The following is an 18,781-nucleotide window of genomic DNA, read 5'->3' as shown; positions in this document are numbered from 1 at the left end:
ACATAATAATGGATTACTTAAAATTATGGAAAGACATTCCAGTTGTGGCTGTTGGTATAAGGTCTGACAAAGATTCCAAAGGCACACTGCTGGTAAAGTTAAAAAGCCTTTAATGAAATGGGCTGACGCGTTGCGACTAGGCCTAGGCCTAGGCCTATTGTCTTCTTCAGAGCCCAGGCTTTGAAGAAGACAATAGTCGCAACGCGTCAGCCCGTTTCATTAAAGGCTTTTTAACAATAAAAGGCTTTGTATTTTTTTGTATTTTTGTATTGTATTTTGTATTAGTTCTTGCAAAAAAGGCAAGAAGACACTTGTTAAGAAAATGACAAAACACAACTCCTTTATTGGCATGTCCTTGTTAAATTGTCACAATATGTACAAAATACTGATATGCCTGACATAACATCACGTGATTAACTGACACCTTCTTTAAAAAAAAATCCACTACCTTTTTTTATTCTTTCTGCCATTTTTTCCTAGTTTTGGCATCAAGACAACATCCAGGGGATCATGGACAGCAGGAGCAGGCACACGGATGAGGTGGACGTCAGGGCGTTGCTCCCGTTGCAGTAGTCGCCATGGCAGCAGGACACGTCCCCCGGGATCACAGGGCCCGTCACGTCAGAGATCTCACTCCTCAGCTTGCACATGCTGTCAGTGGCACAACCTTTGTGCACTATCAGGTTTCCAGCGATGGTCTCTACCAGAAATATGAATAAAACGGATAGAAATAGTCAGTGTTGCCTAGATTGGTTTTAATACAGTAATATTGGATACTGGTGTGAAGTGTCATCAATGTATTAGTTAAAATAATCTGGTTGATTAGCCTAAAATTTCTGAATGTCTATCCATTTTTTACACACACACACACACACACACACACACACACACACACACACACACACACACACACACACACACACACACACACACACACACACACACACACACACACACACACACACACACACACAAATTTGGCAACAATAGAGATTTTGGGTTATACCTCCATCAAACCTCTCCCTGCTGTCTTAAACAAATGGTAAATCTGCAGTAGTGTGTCTACACAGCGCCACCGAACAGTTTATAAATAAAGGTCTATGCATTTGCCCCCGAAAGCCAAGAGGTATATCCCCAACACCCCCCAAATCTTGAGTCAATATGGTACCAAGGCAACAAGAAAAAAAATGGACCGCATTTATATAACTCCTTTCCACTCCTTCGAGCACTCAGTGTTTTACATTGTATGCCTTACATTCAAGTATTCACACACTGGTGGCAGTGGCTGCCACGCAGGGTACCACTCTGCCACCAGGAGCAATTTGGGGTTAAGTATCTTGCTCAAGGATGGGGCCAGGTGGAACGGGCTCGTGCCTGCAACCTTCCGGTTGCTGAACATTCAGGCTCCTTGACCACCACCCCCTGGCACCAATAACACACTGAATAAATGAAGCGAAGGACAGCACTCTTCAGATTTGTTCTTTGTTTATTCGCCCATGAACGTTTCGGGCAGAGCCCTTCTTCAGCGTGAAGAAGGGCTCTGCCCGACGTTCGTGGGAAGGGCTCTACCCGAAACGTTCGTGGGCGAATAAACAAAGAAGAAATCTGAAGAGTGCTGTCCTTCGCTTCATGTATTCATTCAAGTTTTTGTGGGATTCAGCACCCAGATAAGAATTGTTAAGTAGCCTATTTAGGCGATAGTGTGAGCGCGTCTTCTCCACTTTTTGAAGCCAATAACACACTAACATGTGACTGCTTTGTTTCCTGAGGAAGTGGTGAAGAGAGTGGTCTCTAAGGAGCTGCCATGGTTACAGTACACGAACGTTGCAGCTGCAGCTGCTTGCAGCATCAGCTGCAGAGAGGTTCTTTTTGTTTCTTTCTTTCAATTTGAGGACATAACATTACATTACATTACATTACATTACATTACATTACGTTAGCATTTAGCAGACGCCTTTGTTCAAAATAAGTGTTACATCATCACAATCACTTAAATGTTTTAAAAGGTGAGTGCCTCTGCCTCAGAGAGCAGCAGGGGTGGTCTTAAGAAGGATCAGAGGCCACTCTAGGGTCAGCTGGTGCCCAAAGCAAACATTTGAGGGTAGCCAGTTGACGTTCGGTCAAAATGAGCCAAAGGCGGCTTTTTAAATGCATATCTTCTTAACACTGAATAGATATTTAAAAAGGAAGGAACCAATAAGCCCCGGATTCCGTCAAAGAGCCATAAATCACATCTCTAGTCTAAAGAAACAGAAGTTTCTAGTAATATCCAAGTATGTTAAGTTCCTATTATTTCCCATAGTAGAACTGAACAAGCTTCTTGGAAAGAAGAATGAAACATTGTTAAAGCTCAAAGAAGTTCAGTTGCTTCCAGCTAAACTCTAGGTATGGCGACATTTGCCATGTCTATTGCTATGTTTACATGAGACATTTAATTCTGAATTAACTCTATTTAATTCTGAATAAAGCTCAATTCCGCCTTGAAAACACCATGTAAACACCTCTTAATTCTGAATTAAAGGAAAGATCAAAGTAAACTCAACAGAACCATTTAATTCTGAATGATTAATTCTGAATTAAAAGCATCATGTAAACGTAGTGTATGAGAGCGTAAGAAGGGGGCAGCATAGTAATAGTGTTATTACCTGAAACCTTGATGCACGTAGTCTCTTTTTCACTGCACTCCACGGTTTGAGTGCATACAGAAGGATCACCCATGCATCCGTAACATTTCAGTCTGCCCTTGGGCGCCTCACTTCCTGATAAAGCAAACAAAGATACAATTTAAGGATGAAAGAGACCACCAGACAGCCAATTCTCTTGGTCTGTTTGGATGAAACTGAGTCTTCAAGCCAGACTATAACAAGAAAAGTTAAGTTTGGCACTGTTCCACTGGCAAAGCTGTGCAACCAACGAGTAGCATTCAAACAAGTTCAAAGTGGGTAACTGCACGCAATAGGCCAGCACAAACATGTTCTCAATTAGATGACTAAACAGTTATAGCCAGGGCTGTACTGGTATTCTGGCATACACGCCATTTTCCCGGTGGGTCGACAGTCCCCAGCGACCGACACTGTTGTTTTTTTGGGGGTTTATTTGTTTCTTTGTTTTTTCTTAGGGCCTGACCCGCAGTTTAGAAGTGAGGCGGGCCAGTGGTCCATCTTCAATATGGCAATTGGACTGAGTCAAGCAGGATATACTGTAGTATGAAATCGTGTTACATGTGTGTGAGGAGCCATGTGGTTTAAGACAAAATGCCCGGTTGATGTTATCGTCCCACTTCAGCCCTGGTTCTCGCCATGCTAAGCCGTCCACGGCAACTCACTACACAGATACAAACAGGAGAAAAGCTTTCACTCAGACAGACACACGGTGTTATAGCTAGAGGACAGGCTTTGCATCCTTTCTGTGTCCTTTTGGGTTATCGCCTAATAGTTCAGTAAACGAACAAAAAACATCTGCATTTAAAAATATCTGGGATACAGATAAACAGCACCTAACTGCAAAGAGCAATTGGCAAACGGTTCAGTCTTGAAAACTGAAAATTAAGTCTGTGACACCAAGCTCCCTTTTCTCTTACTTCAATGTGACGTTTCGGGCAGCTTTGTCACATGCCGTCTTCATGTGACTTTGCTTGTCCTGACATGCACCCAATCTTTTCGAGACGGATGTGGGTATATATTTTTTTGTTACAAACAGCTCAGTCTTACCAAGAGTGGCATTGGTGCCACAGCTGGTCTTGATCTTCCAGCTGGCGAGGCGGTAGTTCACTGACATTTCCTTATCACAGAGCGTGGGATCAGAACATCTTCGGCTCACCCTCTCCTCGGTGACGCCATTTGTTCCAGCAAGGGCTGCCATCACACACCACAAATATTTCAGATTGTTTCACAATTGGTATGTTCACACACACACACACACACACACACACACACACACACACACACACACACACACACACACACACACACACACACACACACACACACACACATTACAGTGCTGCTAATATTTACATGTGAGCAAATGCTTTTGGTTGTGCAGACACCTAAGCATATAGATGCACATGCAAGTACATGCACACACTCGTCACCCAGACACACACACACACACACCATCATCATAAACACCATCATCATCATCCTTCAATATCAACCAGTCTTGAGCACTGGTAGGCCATATTAACTACAGTGTCACAACAGACTGGGTGCTTTGCTGGGAGCCCCCTGAGTTGTGTTTGCGGGTTGGCAACTAGGCTTTTTTGACATACATATTTTACATTTTTTGTGTCTTTATGGCTGAGTAATAGGACAGTCCACCATATGAAAGTTAGAGAGAGATGGTGCAGGGTTGGGACATCACCCAGGCCAGATTCGAACCTGGGTCCCTCTGCGCATGTAAGGCCAAAATATGGGGGAGCACTGTGCCACAGCGACCCCAATCATCTTCATTATCAGTCATGTTAAATTACAGACAGCTCCAGACAGACCTGCAGGGAGTAATGTAAGGCCTACATGTGTGTGCAGCCAGTGAGTGATACCTTGTTTCAATGCAGAGACCGCAGACACACATTTCTCAGAGACGCGGCAGGTGTGCTCCAATCCGTTGCAGGAGTCCCATTTGTCACCGCGACATTCAAAACATTTATCCGGAGTCTGTCCTGCAATGCAACACACAAGATGACAGTCATAGAAACACATGAACATGACTTTGACTACACCTAATAGAACGCCACTGCATGCATCACATCTGAGCGCCTGTAGTAGGCTAGGCGAACATGACTTGCGCGCTGCGCGCACATGCGTTCCAGTGATGGCGCAATAACAGGTTTCACTCCAAAAGAAAATCCGGCTTTGGAAGTTGTGAGAGAAAAAGGGTGTGGTTACACAGTCAGATGATGGAACATGTTTGCAAATATGCACGTGTTAGTACAAGAAGGGCCAGCAGAAGTCCCCGAGACAAAAAAGGCAACACGTGTTTTGCGCGTTTTTGAAAAGTAGTCCTAGTAATAAAACCAATAACCTTCACAATGCAAGAATCCATGGTCCTACATCGAACTAGTTGGACTTAAAGAAAAAAAACGTAAGAAACAGTGGCTATATTCATACCATTGTTTGCTTTGCGGAAGACTATACGGCCGGGGGAAAAGCAGACAGGAAAGTCACAGGCAATTGAGCCATGCTGTAATTTTCCATCTACCCATAAGTATAATCAAACACTATTCTTACAGTCCTATCAAGTTATTCTTACGGTCCTATTCACGGATATACAATAGCCTAGGCCTATGAAATGTATTATTAAAATAATAATGATTAGGCTATAATACATTTTTTGAACAAAGGTTCGCACACTCCTTTGGATTTTTTCTTCTTTAAGTTATTTTTTCTTCTTTTTATTCATTCATTCATTGGCAATGACGTTTCGACCTCTCGGTCTTCCTCAGATTCACAAAAAATACGTAATCTTTTTGTTCAGCACCAGGGATTGTGCACAAGTAACTCTCTACAAGTAGGCCTAAGCTATAATAAAAAAACATGTCTCTTCCATTTAACGCTTTCGACAAAGACGGCTTATTTAGTGTGTAGAATGCAATTAGACATAGGCTAACCGAATTTATTTGATAAGAAGAATCTAAGTCAACAGCAAACAAAACTTACCAACGGCAAAGGTGGCGCAAATGCCAAATAGCAACAATTTAAACATATTCCCCTTAGAATGGTTCCGTCACAGAAAGTTCAGGCTTGCCTTCTCCATGCGCGCTTGACGGAAAATAATGCAATGTGGAAGCGGCAAACGAATCACTCGTTGGCCTGCCCACAAACCTCTGATGGCTTAGGCTGGGCAACCGGTTTTGGCTTTCTGCCATCTGACTTAATTTTACAGCCCACATGAAATGGCAGGAGAAGAGGCAGGCGAAGCTAGTGATCACTCGAGAAAGTAGGTCTGACTATAGGCCTACCAGATGAGAGGAAGTAGGCTACTGGCCAATAAAAGTAGGCTACATACTTTACATAATATTTCCATTTACAAAACCTGTGTGATGCTGACTTCCTCTCAGGTATTAGGACCGATGTCTATTTCTGTTTCCTGTTTCATGTATTCACACACTTCTCCTTTGATGCAGTTTTGCAATCAACTGTGTTGAGTGTAGACCAGCAGAAACATTCAAAGTACATTGCAGTGTTAACACATACATTGAAACACAGTGTTTGTCATCTTCTCAAAGTGTTAAATTAACACTGTAAAATGTGTTGTGCAAAAAAATGATAGGTCTGCTGTATTTCCAGTTCTGCATGTCACTCACAGGGTCGGATTAAGAAGGCCTGAGGCCCGTAAGCGACAAGTTGCTGTGGTGCCCCCTGAAGGGCAAATTTCATAACAAATTTACATAGTGTCATAATTACAAGATAGGAATTAAGAATAACATGCCCATCAACTGTACTCAACACCACAGAATTTTTCAATATTGTATCTTGTCACAACCATATCTAGCCTTAATCCGGCCCTTGTCACTCAAAAACAACCCCCTTCAGATGTCCATCAGTGTCCAGTTGAGAACATTCTCATAAACTATTTCAAACCTATTGAGAACAGCTCCAGTAACAGAAAAATGGCAATAGAAAAAACAGGAAATGGAAAGTTGTCACAACTTTCCCACTAAACCATGCGTGTAATGGTTGACATTTACCTGTTACACAATGAGAGTGGAATGAGAGTGTCGTAATACAGTCCCAGACAGCACATTGGGAGACAGCCTATTATATGGTTGTGACGTCATCTGTCGAATTCTCCATTCATTTCAACGGGACTCCCCAACGTTCGGACGTCTGTTATTTTTCGATAACGGACGGGTTGGTCTATAACAGACCGCTGTCAATGGCAACAATACTTTTCACTGCTAAAGCGACTTTTCAACAAGACTCTAATCAGCTGCTGTGATAGACAGCACCCGTTGTCCTGGCTACCGCTGTCAATGGCAACAAGACGTTCACTGCTAAAGCCACTGGCTTGTATACAAGTCAGTGGCTAAAGCGAATGTTTCATATCACTCCGCAGGGGGTCCGGTCTTTTGTCACTCTAATCAGCTGCTGTGATAGACAACACCTGTTGTCCTGGCTAGCCTACCTAGCTGTTGCCTAGCGGTGTTCCACAACGGCACTGTTTTGTTTTGCGCAGCAACAATCTTAACATTAAATAGGTCTAAAGAAATGGCCCTGCATGTGTGAATCATTTAAGTATATCCATATAATAAGCGGGTTAACTTTCGACGAGTCGGTCGCTTTGTGGAATAGCAGCACTTCAGAGAGAACAAGACCCCTCCGCTCCGCGTCGGGGTCTAAAGATTCTCTCTGTCGTGCTGCTATTCCACGGTAGCGACCTTCTCGCCGAACGTTAACCCTTACTTAATGGTGCCAACAACAACACCTGTGGTTAGCCAGACAGGTTGAGGAACACTGTTGTGTATGCTTTTCTCTTTTTCCACCGAACATAACATCAAGTCAAGTCAAGTCAAGTTTATTGTCAATTTCTTTACATGCACTGGTCATACAAAGAATTTGAAATTGCATTTCTTGCTCTCCCATGCAGACATAGACTAATCTAGGTAAGGACATAGACAGTATAGACATAGACAGTACTCATACATGGACATAGACAGTATGGACGTAGACATTGCTCATACAGACATTTAAAGTGCAAGACTGGACAACAGAAGACTTGTAGAGAACATACATTAAGAGGAGGTATTTTGTTGTGCTTTTTCTAAAAGTCCTTTATAGCGTTCTGACATAGTAATAGTAGCATTTGAAGAAAATAAATAATTAAAAAAGGTTTTATTAAATACACCAGCAGCAGTATGTGTGTGTGTGTGTGTGTTTGTATGTGTTTTGTGTGCGTGTGTGTGTGTGTGTGTGTGTGTGTGTGTGTTTAGTGCAGGTAGAAAGTGCGGTGTGCGTCTGTGTGTGTGTACCTGTGTATGTGTGTGTGTGTGTGTGTGTATGTGTGTGAGTATGAGTTGTGTGTCAGTGTGTGTATGTTTGGGTTTTGTGCAGAAAGTGCAGTGTGCTTGTGTGTGTGTGTGTGTGTGTGTGTGTGTGTGTGTGTGTGTGTGTGTGTGTGTGTGTGTGTGTGTGTGTGTGTGTGTGTGTGCGTGCATGTTTTGAGTTAGTGCAGGTTGAAAGTTCAGTCACAGATGTAGTAGTGCAGGTGGAATGTTCAGTCGCAGATATGGTGGTGGGGATGAGGGGGGGGAGCGTTGTCAGTGGCCTGGCTGGCTAGAGGCTGACAGTGAAGGGAGAGTGGGTTGAGTGTTCAGTATCTTGATTGCTTGATGCATCGTGCTGCTTGCAAGCCTGGTGGTACGGGAACGGAGGCGCCTGTACCTCTTTCCAGAGGGCAGGAGGCTGAACAGTTTGTGTGCAGGGTGGCTTGTGTCTTTGATGATCATCAGTGCTTTTCGGGTGAGGCGTGCGGTGTAAATGTCCTGCAGGGAGGGGAGTGGTACTCCAATGATCTTCTTCGCTGTGTTCACAACACGCTGGAGTGTCTTCCTGTTTTTCTCCGTGCAGCTTCCTCCCCACACTGTGATGCAGCTGGACACGACGCTCTCTATGGTTCCTCTGTAGAATGTTGTCATGATGGAGGGTGTAGCACTTGCCTTCTTTAGTTTGCGCAAGAAGTAGAGACGCTGATGGGCCTTCTTCGCCAGTGATGTAGTGTTGGTGGTCCAAGAGAGGTCGTCGCTGATGTGCACTCCAAGGAACTTGGTGCTGCTCACTCTCTCCACAGCATCACCGTCGATGGTCAGTGGTGGCAGTTGTTTTTGGACCCTCTGAAAGTTGACAACAATCTCCTTGGTCTTGTTGACATTCAGCAGGAGGTTGTTGTCTTTGCACCATCTGGCCAGCAGGTCTACTTCTTCTCTGTAGTGGGTCTCATCGCCCTTAGTGATGAGGCCCACCAGTGTTGTATCATCCGCAATAACATTACACTAAAGCTGAAACTTTCATCAAAAGCAACCTACAGTTTACATGGTATTGGTTGTACTCACTGGAGTGATGTGGGGTTATAGGTGCCTTACTCAAGGGCATCAACTATTACACATTTCACTTTGTCCATGCTCTCTCTCTGGGAGAGATATTGAGGTCAAATTGAAGGTCAGAGACCCCATGTACTAATAGGCCTATGGACTTTTGTAAAGGTATATTTTGATTAATTTTGCACAATATCCTTTAATGATAGAAACTAAAAAAAGATAAATTGTCAAGGTTTCTGTGAAAAAAACATACATGTCTGGAAGGTTTCTTTCCTTACACTGACCTCATAGTCACAGGACTGGACACACCCTCTTCACTACATGTAGCCGACATGACCTCCTTAATTGCTCATTGTGGGGCATTAGTCCATTTAATGTTTTAATACTAAGGGTGGCGTCAAGCTTATGATGAGGTCAAGTGGACGTTGGGAGGCTTGTGATGAGGCCAAGGGGGCATTTGTTCAAAAAATGTTGAGAACCACTGTCCTAGCTTTTGGTTCTGTCTCATTATTTGCATGACTGCACCTCTGTACATTTACTGATGATGACAAAGACCATAACAAAACTTTTGGCATCAGTGCAATGCTGGCAATTACCTATCCCCTATCTAACCTGTGTCCAAGCCCTGAACCTTAATGTTCTGTAGTGGGCCAATTGGACACAAACGGGGCTTAGAGCACTCAAGAGACTACAGATGATGCTACTCAGGGGTTCATCTGTGGGGCTCTTGTCAAAACACAAAAAGGATGGGAAAGAGTTGCGGCACTTAAATCAAATTAACTCAAGTGCATTTAAAAAGGGTCAACCATTGTGGCCATATTTCCCTTCATGCCTTGATGCCATATGGCTGCTACGCGTAGGCTCATGTGATTTTAAATGGACTCTGATTAGAATAGAGTTTCCATATTACATTTAGGCGCTTTTATAGTACTTTGTAATAAGAGCCTCATGCAGTTGTCACGGTTCACAAGCGTTGTGTAGGAAGAACTGAAGTCAGAGACTTGCACAGTTCCCTCTTTCAACATTCTGATGAAAGAGGTGGGTTGTTAATAGGAAATTGCATTATTCAAAATTAGGGGTGGGCAAACTTGAAAATCTTTAATCGCATTAACTCAGTGACTTTGTGTGATTAATCGTGATTAATCGCATAGCACGCGAAACCCAAAAATGAATTCAAAAGCCACTTCAAAAGCACCATTTTATTTGAAAATTACACGTAATTATCACAGCCGACAACAGAAAGAATAGGAATATTTGCTCTTTTTTTAACAGACCATCTACGTTGACATTTTCTAAGATGAAGTAGACCAATCATAATAATAATAAATAATAGGTTAAATAAATAATACATTAAATAAAAATATTTTATAAATTAATAAAATAAAATAATAGATAATTATTTGCATAGGTGCTGTGTAGATAACCTGTATGTAATATAGGCCTATGTTTCACAATAGAAATGTAGGCTATTTGCCAACCTATCAGTCTAAATCATAGAGTAGGCTATATGCCGATCCAATGTAGGTCTACTAATGAAACAAATGATTACATACAATATTACAGGGCTATTTAAGATTGTACTGAAAATACTTAAACTCTTTAAGGAAGGCTGTCCACAAGATTGAGGAGTATGTTTATAGGAATTTTTGACCATTCCAAAAACACATTGGTGAGGTCATACACTGGTGTTGGTCGAGAAGGTCTGACCAGGGAGTTTCTAGGACTTGTATACTGGCTGTAGTCTCTGGTCTGACTCTCAGTCTCCACTCTAATTCATCCTTAGGTATTCCATCGGGTTCAGGTCAGGACTCTGTGCAGGCCAGTCAAGTTCATCCATACCAGACTCTGTCATCCATGTCTTCATGGAGCTTTGTGTACTGGTGCACAGTCCTGTTGGAAGAAGGGGCCCGCTCCCCTTCTTTTCCCACGAGGTTGGGAGCATGGATCAAAATATTTTGGTATCCTGAAGTATTCAACGTTCCTTTCACTAGAACTGAGGGGCCAAGCCCAACTCCTGAAAAATGACCCCACTCCATAATTCCTCCTGCACCAAATTTCACACTCAGCACAATGCAGTCTGTAAAGGTACCGTTCTCTGGAAAACCTCCACATCCAGACACGTCCATCGGACTGCCAGATGGAAAACCATGATTCATCATTCCGAGAATGTGTCTGCACTGCTCTACTTTGTAGGAGAAGAGCCTCATGCAGTTGTCACGGTTCACAAGCGTTGTGTAGGAAGAACTGAAGTCAGACTTGCACAGTTCCCTCTTTCAACATTCTGATGAAAGAGGTGGGTGGAAACTGCATCATCAACAAATATCATCAAATCATCACATCATCAAACATTAAAAATGCTCCAGCATAGGGGTTCAACCATTTGCAGCACTGCTCAGTCTATCATACACTGAAAAGTGTAGGCTCCTCTACAGGGCCATGAGAGTGGTTAGTCCAATTTTACAGAACAAGCCATTATTCTACTGTATAGCCTCTTCATTTTCATCAGGTGAATCCAAAGACAGTCAATGCATGCTTTCTACTTGTGTGTGGTCTTGAAGGCTAATGCGCTCTAAAAAAAGCTTGTTGACTTCCTCAAAACAGAGATGTTAGGCTTGTGGTCTTTCCGAATATATCACTCAGCCTTTTTACAGCCACAGTTTTGTTATTAGTTGTTTTTCTTCACCATGATATGCCTTAGCTCAGAAGATGAAGTGCCATTAGGGGGGCATAGCCTCCAATAAAATAATGTCAGAAACTCAGTAAATGAGAAAATGCGAACAAACAAACAATTGATTCACAAGGGGCAAACAGAATATACTTTAGACTTCTCTGATGTGGTATACAGTATATACCTGCCAAAAAGGCTTCAGTGGAGTTATTAGCTAATAGCAGCTACATTTTACCAGCATTTGGCCGTTTGCCACTCACTCACACTATGGCAGAGCTGTCCAGAAGAGGGAAAGGACACTATATTACCAAAAGTATTCGCTCATTCTGCCTAGATTCGCGTATGACCTTAAGTGCTATCCCATTACTAATCCATTATGGTGTAGGTCCAGCCTTTGCAGCTTACAACTTCAATTCTTCTTGGAAGACAGTCCACAAGGTTGAGGAGTATGTTAATAGCATTTTTTGACCATTGTTCCAAAAACGCATTGGTGAGGTCACACACTGATGTTGGTCGAGAACCAGGTAGTTTCTATAGTAGGACTTGACTGGGTGTGGTCTGACTCTTAGTCTCCACTCTAATTCATCCTTAGGTATTCCATCGGGTTCAGGTCAGGACTCTGTGCAGGCCAGTCAAGTTCATCCATACCAGACTCTGTCATCCATGTCTTCATGGAACGTTGTGTACTGGTGCACAGTCCTGTTGGAAGAAGGGGCCCGCTCCTCTTCTTTTCCCACGAGGTTGGGAGCATGGATCAAAATATTTTGGTATCCTGAAGTATTCAACGTTCCTTTCACTAGAACTGAGGGACCAAGCCCAACTCCTGAAAAATGACCCCACACCACAATTCCTCCTGCACCAAATTTCACACTCAGCACAATGCAGTCTGTAAAGATACCGTTCTCCGGGCAACCTCCTCATCCAGACACGTGCATCAGACTGCCAGATGGAAAACCACGATTCATCATTCCGAGAACGTGTCTGCATTGCTCTAGAGTCCAGTGGCGGCATGCTTTACACCAGTGCATCCAACGCTGTGCATTGCACTTGGTGATGTATAGCTTGGATGCAGCTGCTTGGCCATGGAAAACTATTCCATGACGCTCTCTGCGTTCTGTACAAGGGCAATTCTGAAGGTCACATGAAGTTTGGAGCTCTGTAGCCATTGACTGTGCAAAAAGTTGGTGACCTCTTTGCATGCGCCTGGTGCTGACCCCTCTCTGCTGACCACTCTCCATCAGTTTATGTGGCCTACTTCTTAGCAGCCGAGTTGCTGTTATTCCCAAAGTTGACAGTTGACTGTGGAATATTTAGGAGCTAGGAAATTTCATGACTGGATTTGTTGCACTTGTGGCATCCTGACAGTTCCACGCTGGAATTCCCTGCAGCTCCTGAGAGCAGCCCATTCTTTCACAAATGTTTTTAAAAACAGTCTGCATGCCTGGTGCTTGATTTGTGCTCAGACCAAGTGATTAGGACACCCGATTCTGATCATTGAGTGAATACTTTTGTTAATATAGTGCATATTATTTAGGCCTAAATATGAAAGGGCACTCAATGTGCATAATGCAGGAAGGTAGTGCAGAACATGCTCATGTAACGGAGGCTAACTAGCACAGAGTTGGGGGGAGAGTGTAACGGAGGCTAACTAGCACAGAGTTGGCGTAGAACGTTGGTAAACCTCCCTCCGATAGCCTCATACAGTCTCGTGCCGTTGGGCCGAGAGACTAGTCTCTTGGCCCAGCGGTATCGTACTGTGTCTCCCATTGCCGAACCGTTGTAGTTGACGAGGTCGCACGTTCGATCCCCGAGGGGGGTGAACAGGTGCAAGATGACCTCCGTCACAGTGGTGCCGTATGACCCGGGATGGGAGTGAGGTTTAAGGGGGAGAGTGTAACGGAGGCTAACTAGCACAGAGTTGGGGGGAGAGTGTAACGGAGGCTAACTAGCACAGAGTTGGCGTAGAACGTTGGTAAACCTCCCTCCGATAGCCTCATACAGTCTCGTGCCGTTGGGCCGAGAGACTAGTCTCTTGGCCCAGCGGTATCGTACTGTGTCTCCCATTGCCGAACCGTTGTAGTTGACGAGGTCGCACGTTCGATCCCCGAGGGGGGTGAACAGGTGCAAGATGACCTCCGTCACACTCAGTGCACTAGGCCTTTATAGCCTAATTATCATAGACTTTCAAATCTCTTCGAGACTTGGTCTGACGAAGAACATAACAAGTAATGTTCGCAAACAGCATGGTTAACCCACCTCCCTCGGTTTGCTACTGGTCGAAAGCAGAAAACGCTGCGCGGAAGTTTAAACCAAACACTTTCTTAGTCCCAATAGAACGTCTCTGCCTTGAACACGCCTCTACCCAGGACTGCTGGAGAAGCTCAAAGTTGATTTGTTCCCGACAAAGTGGGTGGAGTTCCCCAGCCTGGCAGAGCTCAGAATGTAGCTATCTTATAATACTTCCTAGTATAGAGCTCTTCAGCGTTGACGTCAACTTGTATGCGGCGGTTGGCGTTCCGGTTCTATGGCGATTTTTTTACATTGCAACACGCCATAGAGATTCAGGTTTGGCAAAAATATAAGTTGCACGCCAACAACGAACATTAGCGTGTCCCCGCATCCCTTTCTCATTAGTGGAACGGATCGTATCATCATGTTGTAGTATTCACATGTTAAATCATGACGATTTTAATTCAATATTGCTAACCCCTTTCTGATCATTAAAACTTCCGAACTACATGTTTTCCTTTGGTTGCCATGGGTACAACCCTCCGCACGTACATGACGTTAGATACAGGCGCCGCTTCTGTAGTCGCCAAAAGTTTCCGGGTTTAGCATATGGACGCAACATCGTATTTATGTCGAAGTTTGACACAAAATGATCAACCATGTCATACCTACAGCCTATTTTTAACACCCTCGACAGCTTGCGAGGGTTCGCAAAGGGCGTGCTTGCATTCGGAGCTTATTTGAAACTGGCCCCTATTCATTCCCAATGGGAGGCCGGAAGCCGATACGAACCAGGATGTCCTTAAATGCTAACATGAAAGACTACAGTCTACTACATGCTTCCGCGTTACTGAAGAGCTCTATTACCTGAACAAGCTCTTTGCCTGAGTAATGTTGCAGCGCTGAAGGTGTTGTGCCATTAGAAGGGTGGATCCAGGGTATATAGGCCTATGAGGAACAGGCTACAATAAGGAAGATACCAGCCTGCTAATCTTCATTTTAAATGTGTGATCCATAGGTAAAAACATGGGCTTATAAGATGCAGTTTGCTCTCCAGTCCAGCAATCATAGCACCAATATTATTATTAGGCTATGTCTGTGAGTGTAGCTACCCTCCAGTCCAGCTGGTGGCGCAAGCCGGAAAACGGTGCGGTTTTGTTGACAAACAAAATAAGCCAAACTAGAAGTTGTCACAGAAGTTAGGTTATGTGTTAATTGCTCATTTATTACATTTCACATCTTTATATCGCTGGTTGGAGTTACCTGAACCTGACTGTAGGTACCTTAACTGAGGGGAAGGACGTTTATTATCTAAACAGACAGTTACAACAGGCATTCCCTCTTGTAATATACCTTTAATTCAAACATGGCTGCGATGAATTCACCACTGCGTGTTTGTCGCGGTATACTCAAAGAATTGCGGGCTTTAAAAGGACCACAGTATAAAGAAACGATGGCATACAATTACGTTTTGCAGCAGTTTCGCAAAAACCAGGTAGGTGATGTGATGTGTTTGTTGTAAAGATAGCGTGTAGGTTAGCTGGCTAGTCGCTAGCATGCGTTGTGTTAGCCTACCTGTGGTGGTCACAATAATAAACAACATATTAGGCTATCTCATAAACTAAAACACAAACAGGAAGATGCGTGCACATATCTCAGTTCAGCAAGCTGCCAGAGAAATAACACACCAGTTACACATAATGACGGACAAGAAAACAGTAGCAGTGGACAGCTTCAAGCAGTTTTGGGGTCAGGCACACCAGCTCAAGGACACTTAATCTGTCTCCACCACGTTCCAGAAGTGAGGCTGGAGAGGAGTGCTCTAAAAACATTACTACACACACCAACCCTCTAATAGTATTATTATTATTATTATTATTATTATTATTATTAAGAAACCCAGCCAATCTATCTGGTTGGCTCAAGGCATTTATACCCAAATGTTTTGCAAATCATCTCAGGTGTTAATACATTTCCCTCCATGTGATACAATTAAAACAGTCCTTAACCATAAAATCACAAAATCCCAGCTTGAGAAATGACAAGGCTTCTTAAATAGATAAACCACAAACAGTTTTTTTTACACGAGACCACACACACAACTTAAGCGAGAGACAACAATTTCTTTTCTCAATTTCTCTTCTACACAGGTAACGGGAGACAGGTACTGCCGGGCCCAAAGGGAAGCGCTGCACGCCTCCGACACCTACTTGTGCCTGCTGTCCTCCACCAGGCAGCACATGACTCTCCATGACATCTACCATGCCAAGGGAGAGCGCAGCACAGACCAGATGGCCGGCTTGGTGGGGCTCAAGTTGCCCACACAGCCTGGAGGAAAAGGCTGGGAAAAGTGATGAGAGCTGGAGGCTGGCTGAGAAGTTGATTCACCAATGGACCACAACACTTCTTAAACAGATTTAACGAAAAGGACTGAGGTTGAATGTAGCCTAATGGAATGATATGACATGACATGTCCATCATTCTATGTCAGTGTCATGCAGAATAAGCTGCATAAAATGCAGTTATATGTAAATATTTTTGTGGATTGAAAGATTAAAAGCAGAGTACATACAATACTGGTTTTGTCATTGTGGAGATATAATTTTTATAAGGACAGATGATATTAAGATCTAATCCCTGATTTTTTGGCATGCAATAGAATGTTCATTTTAGCAAATTTTTTTTTTTTGGGGGGGGGGGATTTCAGACAAATCTTCTTTTCAGTAATCCCTCACAGGCATGGTTGTCTTTTTGCATTTTAGACACCTTATGCAATATTTTCAAGGTAGGGTGGTCAAGATTTCCATAACCTTTTTGTAGTGTGTGTGCGTTTGCGCTCACGGATGGGAGAAGTGAATTCCTTGGACCCATCATAACACATACAGTTTGTGTGTACTGACCTTTCAACGATTTAATATGCTCCACTTCATGGAAGCGTGAGCTGGAAAGGGACATCTTTTAATGCATGAAGTGAGGCTGGTGCTCTCACCATATATGGTAATAAACAAAGCTGGATTTGGCTGATTAAAATAAATATTCAGCACTAATTCTATGGTTATAGAGTTGTAAAATCAAACCGGGGGGGTGTTTGGGGGGTATCTGTCATGTCCTCGACAGACAAATTTTGGTCTCTGTGAAATGGGCTGTTCTGAAATAGAGCTGTGATGCAAGATCTCGGGTTCTTTCTAATATCCTGACTCCCGTCCTCCCTTGAATGCTTGTGGCCTCGAGAAGAGGTCACTGATGACAGAAGAGTATTTCAATATCTCGCAAGAGCTAAATTCTAATGCCATTTTCTCATTTGAAATCGGTACGATGAATGAAGAATATTCTCCCAAAAGTTGTTGTGGCCAGGCTGATAGCAGAGAAACGTTCTTGTTTTCTCCACAGAGGTTGGGCGTCAGTGAAACAAGAGGCCACAAGCACAGGCCGAGGATGGCAGTCCGCATACTGGAAAGAACCTCCAGTCCTAGGAACGCCTCAGTCAAGCTTAGTTACGGTTGCCAAAAGAGGGTGCTATTTACCCAAAATTGACCATTATCATTCCAAGCCAAAATTTAACATGAAAAAAACATTGCGTTTGATCTAATCTTTTGACAATAGTGTCATCCGTTTCATGAAACATCAAAGAATAAGTTGCAATATACCATGTAACTTTGGTACACTGCCGCAGCCCACTTTAAAGGGACAGTTTGGTCAATTTCAACATGCAGTTGTATTGCTCACGCTACCCTTGACTTGTCAGTACCTGGTGATGCCACATTTTTTGGCTCAGCCCTTTCTGAGATATGAGCAATTCTAATGGGGGCAGCGTTTGTTTACATTTTTAAAAAATGAAACCTACGCCAACTCCAAATATTTTCCCAAAAGGTACTGCTGTTTGCTAGTTGTCTGCTGATGTTGTATAACCTTTTGGATGTTTTTGGGAATAAATAAAAATGTTTTTTTGAAATGTAAACAAAGAGCTGCCCCCATTACAATGACCAGGATCTCGGAAACGGCTGAAGAAGAAGAAGAAAAAATCTCAGGCACTGACAAGTCCAGGGTAGTGTGAGCATTACAACTGCATGTTGAAATTGACCAAACTGTCCCTTTAAGTGTTTACTTTGTGAGCCATAGCAAACAGGCCACAATGCAGCATACTTAACATGATGCCATTATGAGGTGGCCACTGATATGGTATGCTACACTGCTGTACAAAGTACAGTAACTACATATTTTGTCAAAATTGAGTTAAGGCTGAAACAGTCTTCATATCTTGTGACAAAGCCTTATGGACCAAATTTGTCCCGTTCAAGAGATATTGCGTCGTCACATTTGCAGTGACCCAACCTAATACAAATACTTAGAAGGCCTTTTTCTTAGTTTGAATGTTGGCACAGTTACTGCACTTTGACTTGGTAAGGCAGTTTGCTGATGCTAGTGAAAGCACTCCATAGCTTGCAGCAAGGTCTTGCTTTTTATCAGGGCTGGACTGGTAATCTGGTATATATGGCCATTAGTCCATCTTTAATATAGACAGTGGACTTTGGGGTGGTGGTTGTATGAGGGATTGGTGTATGCCAAAATGCCTCATCCGTTTTTGTTTGTTTGTTTGTTTTGGTGCCAGTTCTGCCCTGCTTTTAACTCAGACGAGAGACCCATGTGCATGTGGTGGCACTGGTTGTCCAGGGCAAGGTCAACTTAGAAAACCTTGAGCAAAAGTTTAGCCAGAGCCTTTATCTCTGATGTCTTTCACAAGACGAAACAAAATGAAGTAGATTAAGAAATCAGTGGTGATTGTGTTGTTGTTTCCCGTCGCTTTCCCCCCTTTTCTCCTTAAAAGATAGCAAGGGACCTTGCTCTTGGTC

At 43.3% G+C, this 18,781-nt stretch overlaps 2 protein-coding genes across 2 annotated transcripts; one reads left to right on the top strand and one right to left on the bottom strand.

Moving 5' to 3' along the window:
• Positions 1 to 314: 314 nt before the first annotated feature.
• LOC134461072 (uncharacterized) lies at positions 315 to 5,886 on the bottom strand. The gene is made up of 5 exons (XM_063213824.1): positions 5,658 to 5,886; positions 4,541 to 4,660; positions 3,711 to 3,854; positions 2,646 to 2,759; positions 315 to 700 (listed from the first exon to the last, which is right to left on the bottom strand). Exons 1-5 carry the CDS (start codon positions 5,701 to 5,703, stop codon positions 489 to 491), a joined length of 636 nt encoding a protein of 211 aa, XP_063069894.1. The 5' UTR covers positions 5,704 to 5,886; the 3' UTR covers positions 315 to 488.
• Positions 5,887 to 15,059: 9,173 nt separating this feature from the next.
• On the top strand, positions 15,060 to 16,507 carry fmc1 (formation of mitochondrial complex V assembly factor 1 homolog). The gene is made up of 2 exons (XM_063213812.1): positions 15,060 to 15,426; positions 16,082 to 16,507. Exons 1-2 carry the CDS (start codon positions 15,298 to 15,300, stop codon positions 16,283 to 16,285), a joined length of 333 nt encoding a protein of 110 aa, XP_063069882.1. The 5' UTR covers positions 15,060 to 15,297; the 3' UTR covers positions 16,286 to 16,507.
• The last annotated feature ends 2,274 nt before the right edge of the window (positions 16,508 to 18,781 follow it).

The sequence above is a fragment of the Engraulis encrasicolus genome, chromosome 2 (genome assembly GCF_034702125.1).
Source record: "Engraulis encrasicolus isolate BLACKSEA-1 chromosome 2, IST_EnEncr_1.0, whole genome shotgun sequence".
In the NCBI taxonomy this organism is placed as follows: Eukaryota; Metazoa; Chordata; class Actinopteri; order Clupeiformes; family Engraulidae; genus Engraulis; species Engraulis encrasicolus.
Note: the sequence above shows the minus strand (reverse complement) of the source record. Positions and strands in the feature narration are given on the sequence as shown.

Bases quoted from the DNA above. Each gene is read 5' to 3' on its own strand.
- LOC134461072 (XM_063213824.1), bottom strand. From the start codon at position 5,703: ATGTTTAAATTGTTGCTATTTGGCATTTGCGCCACCTTTGCCGTTG. The intron at 3,855-4,540 runs GTATCACTCACT...GTGTGATGGCAG, and splicing joins GGTCTCTGCATTGAAACAAG to CCCTTGCTGGAACAAATGGC. The intron at 701-2,645 runs GTAATAACACTA...TATTTCTGGTAG, and splicing joins TACGTGCATCAAGGTTTCAG to AGACCATCGCTGGAAACCTG.
- fmc1 (XM_063213812.1), top strand. From the start codon at position 15,298: ATGGCTGCGATGAATTCACCACTGCGTGTTTGTCGCGGTATACTCAAA. The intron at 15,427-16,081 runs GTAGGTGATGTG...TCTTCTACACAG, and splicing joins AGCAGTTTCGCAAAAACCAG to GTAACGGGAGACAGGTACTG.